Here is a 22,722-nt window from a genome sequence, read left to right as displayed (position 1 = left end):
CACTCGGTATGGTGAGACAAGATATCTGTTTTGTATGTTTGTATGATTTTTTGTATTCAAGTTGACTTGTGGTCGACGGAATACTCACAACACAATATTTAGATGGTTAAAAAGGCGTAATTTGAAAAAACCGGCCATGAATGATTTCTGATTCTAAAGGAGATGCTGATGTAAATACATAGTCGTACACTTATTTATGTATAAGTACATGAGTATATGTGCATATGTGTATGTGCATAATTGCGCAGATAATAGTTCTGGAATAATGTTGTAAATGAATTTATAAAATCTATGTAACAAAAATTTCAACATAATTTGTAATCATATTCGTTTATATTCATATATAGCTAAATTACATAATACTGTATGTACATATATACATACATACATACATAGTATATAAATTTACACACACACAATGTACATTCATATGTGTAAGATTCCAATGATATTACTGTTATTGCCAAAGTTGAGGTCAGACCAGCGACGCAAGGTGCGGCAACCGTAAAATAGTATTGTCAAAGCAATAAGTAAACAAACAGCACTCAAAACAAAATATTGAACCAGCATGTACTATATACTTATGAATACGCACACACAGCCAGACACAAGTTTGTAGGTATTTTCATGCATACAGATGTACATACATGCATACATTTGTACGCATCTCCAACAGCATCAATGGCAGCAGCATCGCCGCCACCTATTCAGCACACCAACACTGTTTTTGCCACATGCACAGTCTCATGTGCACTACAAACATACATACATACATTCATAACATCAAGGTTTATACGAATTTGTACATGTGCTTCTGAGCAGACGACACAAATCGTCCTCCGCCATCCGTTCTCCGGACGCTTAGAGACGAACACACACGCACACAAATAGTCCATTTACTCACTCCAGTTTCCAGCAAAAAGTAGCAACGCTGTCGCAGTATAGATTGTGCGGTGGCGCGACCAAACGCTTGTACTCCACACCTCTTCACTTCATTACCTAGCCATAGAAACCATAACACACCAGTCCGCTCTTTACTATTCCACGGCACTGTTTCATATCTTACTCCAATGCCGAAACGCAAGTGCGCTCATGAGAAACCCCTGTCGCTGGCTTTGCTGCAATCTATGGTGCTTTTGCCATCTCCGTAGCCGTCGTCGTCGTCTTCGCCACCGTCACCGTCACCGTCACCACCAACACAACACAGTTGTTGACGCCGCCGCGCCACTTTATCACAGTGTATGTGGTGAGCGCGAGTGAACAGGCAAGTAAGGCCAGTCAGTCATACATACGTACATACATACATACATACGTATAGCTCGTGAGTGGCGAGTGGCGACTTTCGAGTCAAGTCGATTTCAACCGAGCTGAAAGGTCGGCCGGTTGGCTAGTCGGTGAAGGAGAAGTGAGCAAAGCTAAAACTAACAAAGAAAGCCAAACGCGACAGAATGACAGAGCAGTAGCCGCATGAATGGTAAATGGTAGATGGTAAATGGACGGATGCGACTAATGTGAGTTTATTAGTTAGATGCACACGGACTGTCGCGTTGTGAGGACGTGCTTTCTTACAATAGTTTACGAGCAGTGTCATTGTTTTATATCTCTGCGTCAATTTGCATTAACGTCTGTTTCGCGGTTTATATCATACGCATACATACATATATACGCATACTTATGCCGCTACCTATGCAGAAGTGTTGCCGATACGGTTGCAATTATTCTCATTTCAGATCGCACTAGGTTTTCGTCTCGAAAAGAAAAAACAATATTCGCTTTACACGCAAAATAATCTTAAACCGCCAAAGTCTAGTGTCGCATCGAAATTCGGAGATGAGAAAATAAACAGCTTGTATACGAAAGTATTTGTACGAAAGCCGGTACGAAACATAAGCGAGTGGCCATTTACCTGTATGGAAGATTTTAGTATTGTTACCATCATCGTTCACCGTTCACCCAACATAGTCCAGCTTAGTGTTAATTTTTCGCAGATCAAAAATCGTGTGTGATTCCGTCGCACAGAAGCTGCAGTCGAAAGAGTTAGTGCTACCAAGTGGCGACGGAGCGCGTGTCCACCCACAAAAACAACAAACAAGTTGCACACATGTATATATATGTACGTAGAAGCATATGAACCTGCACATACATTTATATATAAGTGGATAGACATGTCTATGGGAGAGTGTGGCGGAAAATAACATGTCACCCCTATCACATCGCATGTAACCAAGTGAGCGACGTCGTCGATTGCCAGCTGCTTATCCATTCCCGTCGCTAATTCAGTCGCGCTAGCTACTTCCACCAGCACAAAAGTCGACTCCACCAACGCCACCTCCATCGATACGGCCGCCGCCACAAACAACCTAACCAATAAACCAAAATCAAATTTTCAAATTGGCATCAAAGTGTAAAAACCGTTAGATAAAATTGAATTATCCCAATGTATGTGGCCACAGTCACTCGCAGGACATCGGCGTGTACGGACGCACTCATACTCGCACTTGCACTCAGGAAGTGCAAAAGCGAAGGGCATATGATTTTATAGTATAGTTCTCTCCAACATTAAATCAGTGGCCGGTAACTGTTTTATTAACTCTCTCTCTCGCTCGCTTACAAGTGGTTCTATGAAGTTTTCTAATTGGAATCGAATTGTCGAATTGGACAAGGAGGAAACGGTAGAAATGTAATAAAATATGTAATAAGAACAACAACATACCAATCCCTAAAATACAATACAAACCCCTGTGTGCATATATGTATACACATGCATACATATATACGAGTACTAAATTATGTACGTAGTGAAAATAAAAATAAAAACAAACGAAAAAAAACAAAAAGAAAAACAGAAACAGAAACACATTTACCAAAGCTGCAAAAAAATCCACAAATTATCGACATCTCCGGAATAAAAACTATTTAAGCAAAACAAAGATCGCTTGCTAATTATTTCTTAAAAAAAACAAGGTGTACAAGGTTCCTATCGTTAGTAAAAATAATGCATACAAATATTGCATATACCTGTAAAGTGTATGTTGATAGAATGAAAATATAAACGCTAAAGTTGTATTAAAAGCTGCATGAGATAAGAAATGTTTTAAGTAAATTTGTATGTATATTTCTATTTGCAAAATGTAAAAAGTGTTGATACGTGATTTTGAAATTCGAATAAGTAAACCAAATGTGGGAACTAAACGCGACACATACGGACGCGAATATTAGAACAAGAAATAATTAAAATAAACAAAATTTGTGAGCAAATATAGAGACTGATTCCTGAAATGCTATTTACATATCACTTTGTGTAAATGTGAATTACATTAATTTGGAACGAAAACTCTCGACGCAATTAGCAAATAGGAGCCGTGGACAAAGTGTATATTAATGTGGATAAACCCTGCGATAGGCTTCAACAGATCCTATTAATCGCCAACTCAGGAAAGATGAGAATTAAAATGCCCGCCGTCAGAATTGCACAAGGTGAGTGGCTAGGAAATTGCGAACTGCGTACACTTACGTACAAGTAATACATACGTATCTACATACGAACTTGTGCACGCCTAACTAAAACATATTACGAATTTATGCGCGAATGTAAAAGTAATAATATAGATAATCTATGACAAATGCTACTTTTATAGAGCACAAGTGGAGCGTTATGCCATCTAATTTTTTAATACACATAATCAAGTGTTTGCGTCGGTTCTTTTGATAAATTTCGATATAAATTTGCTGAAGTTGGGAAACAAAATAGTAATCTTTACTTAATTTCCTTATACATAGGTATGTTGGATGGTTTAAATATGGTTTATCAAGTATAAAAATTAAATAAATATTAAGTAAAAAGTAAATAAATAATAAAAGTAAAATAATAAAAAGTAAATAAATAATAATAAATAAATATTAAGCGTTTGTGGTACACATACAATGTGCATTCCAAAGTAAACAAGACAAGTATTTTTAAAAATAAATGTATCTATTAGCAATTTCGAAGGAAAACTAAATCCTTCATTGATATCTTGTCAAAGGCTATGTAATTTAAATCAATGCAAAGGCAGTTATTCCGTAAGATGTGTCAGTGCGGTGGCGATAGCGTTACAAAAATTAGCATCAAAAAAAGGGCTAAAAATAACCTTTTTTGAGACTCCATACAACTTTTACCGGAACGTTAAGTTTCTGATGATGACTATTTTTTCCGTGATAGAGTTCACAAGAGTCAAGTGCGATTTAATAGCGGTTGTTAGGGTATACATAAATAATGAGTGACATTCGAGAAGTATGTCATCGATAGATATTGGAAACAATTTTTTTATTAAAAATAGTTTTTTAAGTGTCGAAAATTTTGTGTTTGTAGAAGCCAGCGTAGAAGCGTATTAACATCTTCCCGACTTCCCGAACGACAATTCAATACATTCATTCGACTTACAAGCATACATATGCACTTTTAGATACTGCTGTATTAAATTGGGAACTGTTTTGAATAAAATTAGTAGGTTTTGTGCCGTAAAAAAAAATCTTATTTGGAAATAGTCATTTTACGCTATTAACCGCAAGGAACTATTGTATAAAAACTTGGTTGCGATTATTATACACACATAATATATTTATTATTTATAGCACCGAAGGCCCAAGCAGCTAGTGTGCTCTTTTTTTAAGTTAGTGTAATATTTTATATTATTCTAATAAATAATAATAATAATAAATTATTTATACACCTAATTAAACCATTTTTACGAAAAAATCAGAGAAACTTTGCCGAAAATTTTACCGCTAGGTCATCATTGTTAATGATTTAAGTTATAAAGCGATAAGATTTCGCAAAAAGCAATTGCTATAGGATAATTGTCAAAATACAATAAATGTTATCATTTATTTACTTAAGTATTTCATAGTTCATATGTACATGTTGACTTATTTATCGTCATGGTTAAAATTCATTCACACCCAGTTGCCTGTAAATACATACATACATCTGTATACACACTCTTTGTCAAGCGGCGAAACTGGCCGTCAAGGGCCCAAAAATCAAACAAAAAATCAGAACTGTAAATTAATAAAATATTAAATACAATGCTCATACATACCTACACACAAACCTTTAAAGGATAGCTATCATAATATGAAACACTTTTAATCGTAATTTTATTAGGTGCAAGCTCGAAAAAATATACACGTATACAGACATACATATATACTATTTCAAGTCTTAATTTCTAATCACTGGGCATAGCCATCAAATGCTTTTGATTTATTAGCTTTCACTTGTGCTAGGGAGCGCCCGACTTATACATCTACGCCTTATAAAGAAAAAATAAGGTCCAAAAATTGTGCGTTCAAACGCAACTGCTAGGGATTATCTTTGATGCAAGTGAATTTATGTTATATGGAGCCGACCGCCCTGACGACACTTATTTTTTTAAGATAATCCCTTTCAATTGTTGGCTGCAACTGCGCCGCAGTTCGGCCATCCGTAAACATCAATTTTGAATGACTCACCGGAGGACTTCGGTCGGTACTACGAGAATAAGTTTAATAATGTTGGCTTTCAATGCTTCAATCGAAGTTGATTTATCCACAAAGCATTTAGACTATATATATACCCACAAGGAAAAGTACAAAGGTGTGATATCACACAATCTTCGTGGCCAATCCACTGATTCGAGACGAGAGATAAATTGCTCACCGAAACGATGACACATTAAATCCACTCTTTCACGGCACTGTATGGCAAGTAGCGCCGTCTTGTTGGAACCAATTATTGTGGAGATCACGGGCTTCAATTTCCGGCATTACGGCATCAAAAAGTCGTTTATCGATATCGAGTCGATATCGTTCGCCATTCACTGTTACATTGGGCCAGCCTCGTCTTTGAACAAATATAGACCAATGACTCCTCCTGCCCATAGGGCGCACCAAATGGTTGTTTTCAATGGATGCAACGGCTGTTCTTGAATTTCTTCGGGTTGCTCTGAAGCCCAAATACTGCAATTTTTCTTATTGACGTAGACATTAAGCCAAAAATTGGCCACATCACTGAACACCATAAGTCAGACGATGCACACTTTTCACAGAGCGTCGATTTTCGTAATAAAATTGTACGATTTGTAAACGTTGTTGAGACGTAGGTTTTTCCATGATGAAATCTCAATGAATGCTGAAAAAATTATGCTTTTAGTTTGACAGTAGTCAGGCGCGATTTGTCAAAAAACGCTATCGGAAAAGAGTACTTCCAATCTGATCACCCTTTAAAAACGAAGATGAATGATAAACTATTGTATTAAAAAAATTTTACTAGTCTTCTTAAGCAATTAAAATCTTATACACATAAATTATATGTTTATTACACATACAGGGTCTCTGAAGTCCGAGTATATCTTTTAAATTTAAATTAAATACATATTTTGAATGAGTTGAAAAGAACAAACAAAATAAAAACAAGTGATTGCAGATCAAAAGTGATCAAGAAAATGTTGAAGTTAAAAACTTTAAACTTAAATAGAAATCGTGTTTATTTATACTAATTTTATCACTGCGTTGCAACTGCACTCGAGTGACGAGTTCTAATTCTTGGAATATGTTGACCGTTGCTGATGGTATGCATTGGGTCAACGTCTTATTGTGCGATCGAGATTTCGATTCCAATGATCGACTTCTTTATGATTGTTGACACATCTACATGTGGGTGGTTAGTGCAATTGCAATTTCCTGCTGAATTATTGTAGAAAAACATAGCTACCTGCAGACGGTCAGAAAGTTTTTTAGTGCATTCTAAACTTACTAAGTTTGAGTTAACTATTGATAGTTTCCAAATATTCCCGCGAGCTCACTTACAGGTGTCAATTTTTTTGATAAAATTTTCTAACACATTTAGTTACGATTGCGGCTCCGCAATTTCGCTTCAAATGTTAACTCTCAAAACTTCAATTATATTATGCATAATAAGCTCTGTTCACAGACCCCGAGACATTAATCATTGTTATATAGTTGTTGAATGAAATCGAACTCGCTTTAGTAAATTGTAAAATTTCTACATATCCTCTGTCCCATGAGACTTAATCGAACTAAGAAAATATCAAAACAAAACACTGTTTCAAAAGAGATCCGAAATTCAAGGCCCTTGTACATGCTCAGAACACACCAGATAAAAATGAAAAAAATGTTAATACAACAAAAATCAATATAACACTAAAACTTTTTATACACATACGGACAAACTTCTATAACTCAAATCAGCATTATCCAATAAAATTGTTCGACTAATGAGATTTTTGAAAGCCTACTACACAAACATCATCATCCATCCCATTTATTTATTTCGCCCATTATATTTATTTTGCTTCATTTCATTCCTCAACACAACATACAAGAAAGTGTCCACTCATTTCACTGTAATGCCAAATTTCTAATTTTTATAATTTTAAGGTATTTAGTACCTCCTTTTTTCTTTCTTCTTCTTCTCAATTTTGTTCGTCGAGAGAGGACTTTACTACTCAGTTGCCTACTTAGTCCAAAGTAGCACGTGTTGGCAAGAGAGATTCTACGGTGGATTTCAAGGCTGATATTGTTATCGGTGTTAACGCTGGTTCCTAAATATACGAAGTCTTTTACAACCTCGAAATTATAATTGTCAACAGTGACGTGGGTGCCGATACGCGAGTTCGCCGACTTTTTGTTTGAAGACAGGAGGTACTTCGTTTATTCCTCGGTCACCATCAGACCCATTCGCTTTGCCTCTTTGTCAAGTTCGGAGAAAGCAAAACTAACAGCGTGGTTGTTAAGGCCGATGATGTCAATATCATCGGCATACGCCAACAATTATACGCTCTTATAAAATATTGTGCCTAAGCGATTAAGTTCTGCGGCTCGTACGATCCTCTCCAACATCAGATTAAAGAAGTCACACGACAGCGAGTCACCCTGTCTGAAACCTCGTTTGGCATCAAACGGCTCGGAGAGGTCCTTCCCAATTCTGACGGTGCTGCTGGTGTTGAACAACGTCATCCTGCAAGCCGTATTAGTTTTGGGGGGGACACCAAATTCAGACATCGCGGGATACAGATAACTCCTTTTCATACTATCGAATGCAGCTTTGAAATCGACGAAAAGGTGGTGTGTGTTGATTCTCCTTTCGTGAGACTTTTCCAAGATTTGGCGTATTGTAAATATTTGGTCGATAGTAGACTTTCCAGGTCTAAAGTCACACTGATAAGGTCCAATCAGTTGGTTGACGGTGGGCTTCAGCCTTTCACACAATATGCTCACTAGAACTTTATAGGCGATATTTAGAAGACTAATCCCGCGGTAATTGGCACAGATTGCAGTATCGTCCGTCTTGTGGATTTGGCAGAGCACACTTAAATTCCAATCGGCAGGCATGCTTTCATCCGACCATATTTTGCATAGAAGCTGATGCATGGCACCTTACCAGCTCCTCGCCACCATGTTTGAATACCTCAGCCGGCAATCCGTCGGCGCCCGCGGCTTTGTTGTTCTTTAGCCGCGCTATCGCTATTCCCCCTCGTCATGGTCGGGTAGCGGAACGAAAATTCCGTCGTCGACGATTGGGGTATCGTGATCTTCTCATTCTCTGTGACATGCGCAGCTATCACTGTTTAGCAAGTTCGAGAAGTGTTCCCCCCATATTTTAAGATTGCTGTGGATGTCAGTCACCAGTTCGCTGTCTTTGTTTTTACAGGAAAACGCCCCGGTCTTAAAACCTTCTGTAAGCCGCCGAACTTTCTGGTAGAATTTTCGGGCGTTGTTCCTGTTGGCCAGCATCTCAAGCTCCTCGGACTCACGTATTTCGGCCTCTTGTTTCTGCTTTCGGATAGTACATCTCTCTTCCTTTTTTAGCTCTCTGTAGCAATCCCACATGGCTCGGGTTGCGCCCGATCACAGCGTCGCTCTAAAGGCGGCATCCTTTCTTTCTGCGGGAGCATGACATTCCTTGTCGTACCAACTGTTTTTTCGCGCTCGCCGGAATCCGATTTCTTCTTCGGCGGTGGTACGTAGGGAACGAGAAATGTTTTCCATTGTTCGTACAAGCCGGTTTGTTGGGCAGTACTCTCGGAGAGCAGGAATGAGAGTCGAGTGGCGAATCTTCTGGATGTCTGTGGTGATAGCGGCTTTTCGATGTCGAGCATTCTTTGCGGATGTAGATGTACGTTTTTTGCTACACAGTGGCGTGTGCGCAGTTTGGCTACAACAAGGTAATGATCCGAGTCGATGTTGGGTCATCGGATCGTACGTACATCTAATACACAAGAAGCGTGTCTTCCATCTATTACAACACGATCGATCTGGTTTCGCATTTTTCGATCAGGAGACAGCCAGGTAGCTTGGAGTATCTTTTTATGCTGGAATCTGGTGCTGTATACTACCATGTTTCGGATCCCGGCGAAGTTGATCAGCCTCTGTCCGTTACCGGATGTTTCGTTGTGCAGGCTGAATTTTCCGACTGTGGGACCAAAAATTCCTTCCTTGCCCACCCTGGCGTGTGGCCAAGCACGATTTTTATGTCATGGCGGAGGCAGCGCTCATAGGAACGTTCCAAGCGCTCATAGAAGGAATCGTTGGTCGCATCGTCCTTCTCTTCCGTCGGGCCTGGGCGCAAATTAGTGAGATGTTAGAAAAACGGGCTTTGTTGCGGATTATTGCAATACGCTCGTCCACCGGAATGAACGACAGTACTTGGCGACGAAGTCTCTCTCCCGCAACAAATTCGACACTGAATTTGCGCTCCTTTACATTACAGCTGTAGTAAACGTCGGAAGGTCTTATGTTTTTCTTGCCTTTCATCGCATTTCTTGAATGGCAGTGATGTCAGTCTTTACTCTCACGAGGACATCAACCAGCCGGGCAGAGGCACTTTTCCCATTAAGGGACCAGACACTCCAAGTACATGCCCTCAAATCATCTTTCTTATTTCGTTTTCAGGGGTCTTTATCAGTGAAGGTATTTCTCATCCGAGGCTTTGTAAGTTTTTTCTTTGGGGGGGATTTTTAAGTGGCGGGTTCCAAACCAAGCGCACAATCAGCTATCCTGGAATGCTTCGCCTTCTCACGTTAGCTCACTCCCGAACGGGTGTTCGGAAGCTACCCGGAGGATACGCGGGCTGATCCCGTTGTGAGCTGCTTGAGCCATATGCAGAAGAATCGTCCTGGCTACCCCCAAGTGAATTGCGGTCAGTAACTTTCCCCACTTGCGTGGACTTCTACACATGGAACTATCCTCCTTCTTGGGTATCCTTTAATATCAATTACAACTTGAAGACTACATGGTATGGAGTCAACCAATTTTTGTGTATTCTGGACTAATTTGATTCGACTCTTCAAGTATCCCATTTGTAAGATCAGATTTGTACTGTATATCATATTTTCTTATATTCGTCTTCAAAGATCGTAGATTAGTTTGATTTATGGAAATCGAGATATAGAGAACTCGAATTATGGAAGTTCGACTGTATATGGTATTCAACAAAGTAAAAACGAAAAATATTGTGAGAAAAACCATAGCGGCAATTGTGCAAAGATCCTAGTAAAAAAAATTGATAACAACTAAGAGCATTTGTTTATAATATGTACTCAACGGCCATCGATTTTTATGGAATACCCAATTCCCTCATATAACTCGTAAACTTAATGATCAAAAGAAATATGTGTGTACGTATATAAATACCTTGCACAAATACCAATAAATATAATTTTTTTCTAATTAGAAATATTGAAAATGAGGTACGTTTTGCAGACGAAGTGCAAACTCTCTTTAGAAATTAATTGCGTCGTTTCATTTAAAATAGTAACAGTTATAAAGTACTGGGTCCGGCACTCAAAGTGTAACTAACTTCAAACCGCTCCCGCAGCTGATGCACATACTGAAAAATGATCTCAAAGCCAAGCTTTACAAGTTCCAAAAAGCGCATGATCTCATACCAAAGCAGCAACAAGTCAGACCTGAGAGAGCGAAGGACCTGCTTCGCTGGGCCGAAACCGGTCAATTTCCGATCATTGTGCTTCCTGACGATACAATTTTTCAAATTGCGCAATTCGTAAACTCTCAAAACGATAAAGTTTATTTTACCGACTGTTCATACCAGAATTTGAGTCATCGATTGGCTACCAGGGGGCAGCACCAGCCATAGGTAATAGTTTGGTCAGCTGTAACCACAGATAGGCGCTACCCAATCGTTTTCATCGAGCTTGGCGTCAAGGTAAATGCGAAATATTATGGGGAAAGTACTCGGGAGACTACTTTGAAGCCATGGGCAGACAATGGACGTTTCAACAGAACGCGGGACCTTCTCACAAAGCTCGAGTGGAGAAAAAGAAAAGAAAAAGGCTAAAGAACAACGCTCCAACTTCATAACGTCCACACATTGGCTCTCAAATTCACCAGACACGAATCCCATGGATTATTCTCTTTGGGTAATTTTGGAGAGCAAGGTCCGAACTAAAAGATTACCCAGTTTCGAGGCGTTGAAAAAAACCGTTATCCGTGAGTGGGCCAAAATACCTGTAAGTCACATTCGGGCAGCTTGCGATTCGTTTCTGGACCGTCTCAAGGCCATAATCAAGGCAAAAAGTGGTCATATCGAGCAAAAGTAAATTGATTCTTAATTTTGTATTATTTTCACACATTTTTTACTTTGAATTGAATAAAAGTAATTTTCCAAACTAAATTTACGGCCTCGTGTACCGTACTCTGTAAAACAAATTAAATAAAATTTTTAAAGAAATATTCTGGAAAATCAATATGATAATACTTAATTGATATGAAAGGTGAAAGTATTTGGTTTTTACGTTCTTACCATAATATTTACAAATTTACGTAATTATAATTACATTGAAGATTCTTTTTATCAAACTTTAATTGATCGTTAGACTTTAAAACCATCGATGCTTTTAAAATCTCCACATTATCGATGGCATATTTGATGTCAAAACTCACTCTATTGCTCAGTAGTGAGATATGTATGTACTTATGAGTAAGCTAATTTAAATAAATTCAAATTATATAGTATGCACACCCTTTTGATGTTTTCCACAAATGGAGGAATCTACAGCTTTATGCTACCTCCGAACAGCTGAGGGTGCTTTTTTATGTGTAGCTTTTTCATGGTAGAAATACACCTAGAGATTTCCATTGTCTACCGAGGAGCGATCGCCATTTTCTACCAATTAGTGTTTCGTGCTCGAGGTTTCGGACATCTGCACTTCCGAATGGTAGTCACGCTCGAATCTCCGAAATCTCGAGCACGAAACACTAAAAATGAAATAATACTTTGTTTCTAATAGCGGTCGTCTCTAGGCAAACCTCCGAGTGCGTTTTTGCCAAGAAAAAGCTCCAAAAAACCATTGCCGTTCGGAGTTGGCTTAAAACTGTATGTCCCCCATTTGTGGAATAACATCAAGACACACACCACAAGTAGGAGGAATGTAAGTGTTTACTATATATACATACATATAAAATGAGCGCAAGTATATAAATTTTGGTCCTATTATTTATTATTACTACAAAAAAATGTTAGTAGTTTTGAGAAGTTTTCATAACACTTTTTCTCATGTTTTAAAAAAAACTTGTTATGCATAGATATACACATATATACATACGTATATTTTATTTCTTTATATATGTGTATGTGTATGTAAGTCAGTTAATTAGCTAGAAATCTCTTACGTTTTCTTCAAAGGTTATATTTATTATTAATCACAATTCCTTTCTGTATACTTTTATTTATGTTCATTCGAAATCAATCAACAAAGCGAAATTGATGTAGTAGTTCATGTCGAAATGCAAAGATATCTCCCAAACTGAGTCAATATATATCAAAAAGTGATGGACCTTATACACATGCATACATTTGTAGGTGTAAGTGAAAAGCTTTTCGAAGAACTACATATTTGGAACTCAATTATTTTGTTCTCTTATTAAATCTTGTATTCTACTCGCACTTGTCCACTTAATTGAACGCGCTATCAGGTTGTGTTATTTTTTGATTGCTTTTGTACATTTCTATTTGTCACCCAAAAAGAACTGTTAACATGACTGAAGGAGCACTGGGGCAATAACAACTTCCAAAATTAACACTTCGAAAAGATAAAGTACCTAAAATATTTCCGTCACATCAAAGAAAATAAATCTCACACAAGGGTTAATTTACATGTATTGATTATTCTGTGGCGCAGTGTTTACAAAATTTAACGAGGGAGATCTTTCTTGAGAGAAATTTGAAGCTACTCCCCCAGCTTTCGTTGCCGTCTTATTGGTGTGATGAGTGTGTGAATACGTGTGAAATGAGCGGGCAGAATTCTACTGCCGAGTCCCTAGTAACGTGCCAGCCGAATTTACTCGCACAATTTTGTTTTTCACCATAGCTGATGGCCAACCCTAGTAATCTTTCATCCTTGATTCAGACCCATAGTGAGTTTCAAACTCGGACATTACCGATTGGTAGTCATACAAAAACCCATTCGGATACGGCGGTATGGGTGGGCCATATAGTGTTTGCTTTTTGAACCACCTATTGTTTTTGAGAATGGTAACACAAATGACATGTCAAATGTGTTCATAATTTACTTAAAGGTTTGACATTTACGAAATGGGACGCTATACGCTTGAACAAAATTAGGAAATATTGAAAACCTATTTCCAAAGTGGTGAGTCTTCTTCTTCTTCCGCGGTTACAGTAAATGGCGAGCGTTACCGTGACATGTTCAACGAGCTGTTTCCAAAAATTGAAGAGGATGACATGGACGACATTTGGTTTCAACAGGACGGTGCAACTTGTCCCACTGCCAAAGATACACTCGAACTTTTGGCTACCGTTTTAGAAAACCGAATAATCAGCCGAAATTCCGATATCAATTAGCCGCCTCGAAGCTGTGATTTACACCCGTTGGACTATTTTTTGTGGGGAGCCGTTAAGGACAAATGCCATACGAACTATCCAGAGACGATTGATGCTTTAAAGCACGAAATCGAAGTTGCCATTCATGAAATTGGAGCCCAAACAATCGAATATGTGCTTAAAAATTGGGTTGATCGAATGGCCTACTGTAAAGCCAGTCGTGGCAGTCATTTAAACGATATTATTTTTCATTCATAAATGACAATGTTCAGTCTTCAAAATAAAAAAAATATTGATTAGTTTTTTTTTATAGCCGATTCAAAAAGCAAATTTTACATGGGCCACCCTATAGAAAACTATTTGCGAAAAAAACTTTGACACTTAAACATTAATAAATCAATATGTTTTTATTTTGAACGTTTTTCTAGGTATTTGCTGATATTTCAGAGAGCAAGCTGAAAATTATCAGCAGGTTGCCTAATTGGCTGCCCTAAACGTAACTTTGGCATCTTCTGGAGGGAGTATCTTCTAGCTGTGAATACCCTTGTTTTCTTTGCCTCGATTTACAACAGTTTCACAATTGCCGCTCCATTTGCCAAGCTTGCCACCTCTTTAGTTGATTACTTCTCAGGTGGTTGTTTTTGACAGAGTTACAATAACCAAAATTATGTGTGATATTCTATATATTACTATGCTATGTCATATTAGTGCATTATAGGTTTGAGTACTTTAAGCTTTTAGCAAATTAGAAAATCTTCAGCTTCACAATAATCATAATATCTATTGAGTTTTCTTCCTTCAGGCGCGTGTATTACACGTCCTATTGCACCTACAACTATTGAAATTCTATAATAGTTTGTTTGTTACATACCAGCGCAAGCCAGTGATGGTTCGGAGCCTTTATATTACACCTTTAAATAAATTCACTTGACATAAATCACTTACTTATACATACATATATCTATAGCCTTTACAAAGTACTATTACTTGGTGGATTAGACGTAAAGCTATACCCAGCACTCGGGAATTTTATCAGCCAGCTTCAACTAATAGGCCAAAAATCACCGACGCCCACAATAATATTATGTTTAAAAATATTTTCATACAGAAATAAACCAGTAAATATTGATTTAATATATTATATTTAGAATAGATTACAAAAGAAAGTTCGAATATAGTGCAATTGCGTGCAATTTGTAACTGAGAAGTAAGTATTTTTTAAAATAAGAATGGTATTTCAAAATGAAAGAATTTTCAAAAAATACTGTATCTCTTGTATTACTCTTGCAACTCTTACACTCCGCCAGTGAGTTTAGTTACTAGCACCTACAAAACACCTAATATTTATTTATTTCTTGGACTCCATTTGAAAATTTACACATATTTAGCCTATACGTGAATTGGTTATTGGTAAAACAATTATCGCAGCTTCAAAGCAATTGGTAAATAATCATTTTTAAAATTCAGATGACACACCCAAGGTTTCAATAATGTTTCGCAAAATATGTAACAGTAGCACTTCGACTCGAGCTCGGTATTGTTACATGTGCTACACTCTTTTAAAGATGTGACTAGTCCATTGGAGTTGTGCCATATTTGGTGATCAATTTTGCCATTTTCAAAATTTCTTGTGTTATATCATATAGATATCATATCATGTATTAAAAACTTCTTAGACATTAGAAACTATTAATTGCAAGGAAATAAGGCCATAGGAAGGTAAGATTTGCTCGCAAGCCTCCTTCTGGTTGTTGCAGTTATTGTGAAAAATTTTGCTATATTGGTTTGCAGTCACTTAAATGACTTTAAATGCCGGATTTATATGGCTCCCAATTCATACAGGTATGGTTAAAGCATATGTTCGTAAATCTTGCATATGGAAATTTGGAACTTTAATTTATAAGGCTTTCACTATACCTTGAACTAAGTTTTTATAATAAATTAACGAAAAACATTAGCATGAAAAATATTGCAAATATTGTAAACAGATGAAGTTACTTAATTATGTGAGCAGAAGTGAATTTCGTTATAAACCAGAAAATATTATAGTAGTAACTAATAAATATATTCATTTATGTAAATGATCGTTTCCATACGAACTAAGCTTTTTAATTGTTTTTTGTTTATATGTAGGTATAATTGCCCTAGTTTGTCACCGATCCTCTAAATCAAATTCGTAACAGGCACGTATTTATATTTGTGTGCATGTAATTGCGCCCAATAAAAATACACCTTGCAAAGGACATGCATGCAGGTGTGTACATTTGTATAGATACATATATGAGAGCACAAACATGTATACATACGTATGTGTATGCCAAGCACAAACTACAAATTTAATTTGATTATCGACCAAACGGTGGTCATTAGCATGTTGGCAATATTTTGAGTCCTGAAAATTTATTTCCATTCAATACGGATATCACCATGGTAACTTGGCGGTTTATTGATTAAGAATAACACTGCGCAAAGCCGCAAGGATAAAACGGCAATGATAGGATTGTAGGTATTGACCCAAGGTTGCTTTGGAAATTGCCAACAGCTGGAAAACATTCTAATTGTTTGTAAAAAATAACAACACTACTCTTAACAACCAAAGCTATTGTACAATAAACTGCAGAGGATGCATAGTGCTCTAACCACACGGTCTAACATACACAAATATGATACATACACACACGCATGTACTAGTATAGATTCATCTCCACTATGCCGAAAGCATTCTGGCTTGCTAAATACGTGCATGTGTGTGCAAATATGAAAATTCAAACAATCATACGCATATACATATATTTGTATTTTCATAGGTATTGTGCGATAAATAATAAAACGTAATTATAAAAAGATATGCCTGTCTGAAACGCGCACAAACCATACACTACGCACCAAATGCGGATTCAACTGGCTGCCGAGAGTCACCAAACCAAGTCAACAGCTAGCCGAGTAAAATAATTTGGCGGACTGACTCTGACGGCTACATGCGAGCACAAATGGACAAAACAAAATAATTATGTACGATAAATGGGAAAAGTCACTACAAAAAACTCACCAGGAGAGACATTTTCAATTTTTTCTGCTAAAAAATATAAAGAGTTTATTTGAACAAAAAACTCGTACGAGTTCCAATATGTCCATATTTTCAAATACATACATACATATATGGGCATGTATGTACGTATGTTTGTATATGTTATATGTATTTTACGTAGTACATACGAATATGCACACAGTTTGATATGACGATGCAATAATGGGCTAGGATGACATCCATTCGTCGCCTGCCCTCTACCGCTCGTCGCCGTCCGTCCACAACGCTCCCAATGGTGGTGGCAATGGTGGCTGCTTCTGCTTCTGGCAGCATAATCAGCCACAATAGCGCAAAGGGAATTACTTCCGCTGCGGCGACGCGATGGCTCGCTGGGCTGCCAACCCAGCAGCAAGTCAACAACTGTATTTGCGAGTGTTAGGATGCGATTGTTTTATACTTCCCTTTGTTTTAAGCTTCCCTTTTGTTTAAGTTTAGTATGTGTTTTTAGGTGTGCATTCGAGTACAATATATATATTTTTTATTACTTTATTTTGAGCTGCAGCGATGAGTTAACACATATCCCATACGTGCAAAACTGCATAGAAATATCTGCTAATCCTCGCAAACTAAGGCCAGCGTAAATGTAAATAAGAGAAAATAATATGCATGAATATCTGCGTGCGTATTGTGACTAAAGTCCTGTCAAATCTTAAATTTTGTTAGTAACATATGCCTACAATACATTTGAAATAAAATCTGAACTGTAAAAGATCAACTTCTTATAGAAATAGTGTGCATTTTCATTCGTCTGCTGTACCCGGATGCTTGACAGAAAAACTAGGGTTCGAGCTTCGTTACGAGCATAAATCGTAGACAAGTTTTTACTAATAACTCGGTCCGCACTGACAAACCTCTGCCCTTCGGATGCGGACCATTCAGTTGTAGCATAGCATCAAAACGCAGTTTGGTGCTGTTTATAATAAGTTTCAGAAAGATACCTTTTTCCATTCATCTTGAAAAACGGCCAAACAACGGAAACCACCCAATAAATTATTATTTCCGATTTGACAAAAATAGCACTCATATCCGAATGTGTACATACACACATATCAATCCGTGTTTATAAGAGTTTTCAAATAGGAGCAAAAATGCTTTAACTGACTATCAAACATTCGATATTTACTTATGAAAATTTACTCTAGTGTAATTCTTTTTGTTTGGCATCTTTAGCTTTAATGATATTTCCAAAATACGATTATATACCTCAATATATTTAGATATAAGTATGTAGCAATTATGAATGCGAGCAAGTGAACCATAACATAAAAGCAAAGGATAAACTTGCAGTATAGACCTTGACAAAAACTTAATTCGTATTATATACTCCTGTTCAACCTTATATCTTAACTATTTGTTCGGTTGAATGTACCTACATACATATGTATATGCACATAAATGTATGTACAAGAAAAACAGAATCGTGAACTTGCGTAAAGAGTTTATTCGCGAATTCTTTTAGTGTCGCAATTTTCACTTTCAACTGGAAATATTTTCCCACCCCATCAACGCTTTGTTGCGAGGCGCTTGGGGAAGTGAGGTGTTTGAAAACTACCAATTCACTTACATACACACACAAGTATATAATAACTCTGTATATGTGAATGCACTGTAAAAATTTAAGAGTACATAATAACACGCTGAGACGCGGTTGCAAGCTTTTTGAATGAGAAGCAAGTAGTAGAAGCAACATAGTCATATTTCGGTGAATGGCCCAACAAAGGGGTTGGTTGATGAAATACTCGTCGTCTCTCGCAGGAGAATGAAATGAGGTTGGCAAAAATAGATATGAAGGTGTGAAACTTTGAAGCAAGAATTCTTAAAGAGCACTAACACATGCATACGTATTTGTGTACATTTGTATTGAGCAACAATGTTGGAACCTTAAAAGCACCAATGTTTTATCAGCGGTTCGACTGCAAGTGAGAAATAGGTGCAGAGCGACCGAAAGCAAAATTCTTAAATACTCGTATGTATTATCAGAAATGTTATAACCGGCGAATATTATTCACAAATATTGTTACCGCTTATTGAAGACGCAAATATGATGCACTGGTAACGCTATCAACAGAGTGGAGGCTGTGATGAAAATGTTGTTTCATACGATATTAGTAAGTTCGTGGCGAAATGCTGTTGTTTCAAATTTTGACGGTCACTATTGCTAGTTTGGTATGCAATGAGCTACGAACAAAGTTTAAAATTTTAACAGATTTATAATTTGGAAAATGTAGATTTTATTTGAACCTTTTCTAGAGTCAAATTTGATGACTTTTAAGTATATATGTATGTTTGGCACTAATACCCGTTGTTTTGAGTTTGAGGAGCCTACAGTTTTATGCCGATTCCGAACGGAATATGGCGTTCTTTGACAACCTTTTTCATGGCAAAAATACACTCGCTTCGAATCTTCGGAATGTATTTCTGCCATGAAAAGGCTCATAGAAAACCATCAGCCGTTGAGCGAAACAACCTATGAAGGGTAAGCGCTACAAATTTAAGACTATTTCTATGAAAGCCACTGTCTGTTATATGGTTGTTATATTTGGAGGTTGGATTTGGACTTAAAAAGATCAGTGAACCCTTCCATATCTAAGAATAATCTTGTAAAGTGATTCAGAATGTATCATAGCATATTGGGACGTCGTGAAAACATAATATTATATATTATAAATTTATAAAAGTATACAAATTTTCTTGTTGGCTTGTACTGAGAGGAATTTAATAAATTCAACAGTGTATGATATTTTTATGTACGTGTTATAATTGCTGAGCTATTTCTGTTTTTTTCATTTGGCGGCTTATGGGCCGCGTAATGAAAAAATTTCTTTTGCAGATAAAGTTTTAAGAGCTGATTTTTCACAAAAAATTAACGCTTGAGTCCCAAGCAGAGCAAACGCTGTGTGGAGGTTTTATATCGAGAAAATCCAGTCCATTCCGAATATTGTGGAAAACTGATGGAGTGTCAACGATTGTTGTATTCGAGCGCTCAGATTTTCTAAAATTAGTACATTATACACCTTCTTTCAACTTAAATAGTACATTTTAAAATAGGTTTAATAATACTACAATATTGTAATAAGACATTACAAAAGAAATTTTTTTATTGGTGTTAGTATTTCTCGACATAAAATAAAATACGTGGATCTATTCGTGCTCATTTAGAGAATGGGAATTATGGCATGCACAGAAGCAAAATTTGCCATTAAGAAATTACATATTTGTTTCTCAGATCATTTTTTAATGAAACCCATTTTAATTTCTATTATTATTTTGTAAAACTCTGTCAATAAAATACGTGAAAGGAGCTAAAAGAAACGCAAAATAGCACACTCTTTAAACCTTAATTTTTGAGAATGTATTTAGCTAAGTACATTTCTCTTTTTTGTATTCATGAATGTGAATATATAATTTTAATATGTATCTCGTTTTATTAAAAAAATTAATTTTTGTAAGAACATAATTGAAAAATTTGACTTCGCTAATTCCAAGATATGGTAATTCAAAAATTCGTAAAATATTACTAATAATTAAGATTTTGTTAATAATATTCATTCGTAATTTTATCATATAAATAAGTTTATACTACCTTGGTAGTAAATGGATTAAAAACTGAACGAATTTCAATAAAACGTTTTTTAGTTTATTCCAGAGATATCTGGGGCTCACAAACACAGGCTATACTCAGTTTATATTCAGAATGCTTGTGAGTTACGTACACGACAAAAAATATTTTTGCAAAACCAGTGCCACCTAGGCAGTCAATGAGTAAGAAATTTATCCCGCACATTCCGCGGGGCTCTATGTATGTATATGCTCCTGGCGTTGATTTAAGAACTAGCAGTTTCTCCTATATCACTTGCTCCTGTATTACCAACCCCGTCATACATAGATGGGGAAAACGTTAAACATTATTTTCAAGAAACATTTTTGAATACAAATTTTTTGCTTCAAAGATTTTCTTAAACTTACTATTAATGTTGGAACCCTGACAAATGCAAAAACCGTTTATTGCAAATGAAATTTCCGTAGCATGTCTTTTTTATTTATACTTATACTCAGAAGCAGTTGATGCCTTTAAAGTTTAATGAGGACAATAAGGTATAATGTTGGATGTTGATTATTTATTTATTTATTTACTTCAGTCTACAGAAAATGTTCTTACAGACTAATTCACTTAATTAAATATGGTAAACAGATCAAGCTTAAATTTTACAGTATTATCATTAAAGTTAATGGTGTTACAATAATTGTTACACAATCGCGCAGATCGTACAAGAGGTTCATTCATTAAATGCATAATTAGTGGTACTATTAGAAATGTTGAATAAACGATTCATTCTTAGACTATAAAAAGAAATATGAAATTGGCTTAATAACTCCTTACAATCGATATTACTATTAATGATATTATAGACAAATATTATTGAGAAGTATATACGCCTATCCTGTAATGACTGTAAGCCAAGTACAAGCGATTTACGGCGACTTATTGTATATAAGGGGCAAAATAATCTTGCCAGCCCATTTTAAACAACGCCATTTTTGTGAAAATCTTTTGTACATTTTCGATTTTCCTCGAATGAACCTCATAATATGGGTTCCATATTAGTGAACAGTACTCAATGCGAGATCGTACTAAGGCAACATAGAGAGATTTCAACGTTTGAGGGTCTTTAAAATCAGTGGAATTTCTTCTGATGAAACCAACCATTGCAAATGCTTTATATATAATATCACATAATCAATATGTTAAGTGAATGAAAGTTTAGTATAAAAAATAATACCAAGATCTTTCATTCCCCACTTCTTACTTAGGATACAATTATTTAATTTGTAGTTAACAGAAAAGTAATTTGGTAATCTTTTATATATTAATTGCGTTATTATTTCTTGCTTTATTTGATTTAAAGTTGTAAATTTATTAAATTATTGTTATAATTTTATAATCTAAAGCTTCATACTGAATTTTATGTAATAAAAAATCGCATCCTGATGGAGTAGTATTGTACGTAGATATATTCATCTTCAGCTATAGGAGATTCTTCTATACGAGCGTTGCTATTTATATTTCTGGCCTAAGGCGTGGGTGCTGTCAGGTGCCATCTAACGTTTCCATTGGCATATTTCACCATAAACGCACTCAGAACTTTTTGATGTGTGAGCGGTATTAGCGTTCTTTATGATAGCTTTAAAAATTCATTTCGGGAATTCACAACTTCTTACGTGGATTGACAAGACCAGAATCCATCGATGAACTAAGCCAAAATTGTGACGCGACGATATTTTCCATTTCCTCGAAGCTTTGGCATTTTCACAACGAAACTAAAAAAATTTCTGGTCAATTGATAGATTTGCAATATTGATAGATAAGCAAATATCCGAATTTTTTTATAGGAAATAAAGCTCAAAAATGTAAATTTTGCTAAATAAAGTTTTAGCTTTTCATAATTCAGAAATAAAGGTTTTTTAATTGATAATTAAAAAACGCAAGTAGATGGTTAGTTACTTTGGAAACCACCTTGTGCTCATCTTCAGACCTGATTCCGTCCTTAAAGGCCATAGTAAAGATACATAATAAATTAAAACTATTACAGTAGACGCTCACAAATTAGAACCACTTTGTTTTTAGGGTGATTCTAATTTCTGAAAAATTCTAATTCCTGGACGTTTTTTATTTCAATAAAACCTTAAAATTTAAGTCAATTTGCATTGAAAAACTACAATGAAATTTTGTCTTACTAAATTTTATTCATAAAAACGAGAAAACATAAGGTAACAATCCAATATACATATA

At 36.2% G+C, this 22,722-nt stretch overlaps 1 protein-coding gene across 1 annotated transcript in view; it reads left to right on the top strand.

The window, feature by feature from the left end:
* The first annotated feature begins 1,574 nt into the window (after positions 1 to 1,574).
* Positions 1,575 to 22,722, top strand: part of LOC129238042 (B-cell lymphoma/leukemia 11B) — a 105,348-nt gene continuing 84,200 nt past the window's right edge. The window contains exon 1 of the mRNA XM_054873081.1: positions 1,575 to 3,477. Coding sequence (XP_054729056.1) covers positions 3,441 to 3,477 — 37 coding nt within the window. The 5' untranslated portion in view covers positions 1,575 to 3,440. The remainder of the gene's footprint in view (positions 3,478 to 22,722) is intronic.

Source organism: Anastrepha obliqua, chromosome 2 (genome assembly GCF_027943255.1).
Source record: "Anastrepha obliqua isolate idAnaObli1 chromosome 2, idAnaObli1_1.0, whole genome shotgun sequence".
NCBI lineage: Eukaryota > Metazoa > Arthropoda > Insecta > Diptera > Tephritidae > Anastrepha > Anastrepha obliqua.
Note: the sequence above shows the minus strand (reverse complement) of the source record. Positions and strands in the feature narration are given on the sequence as shown.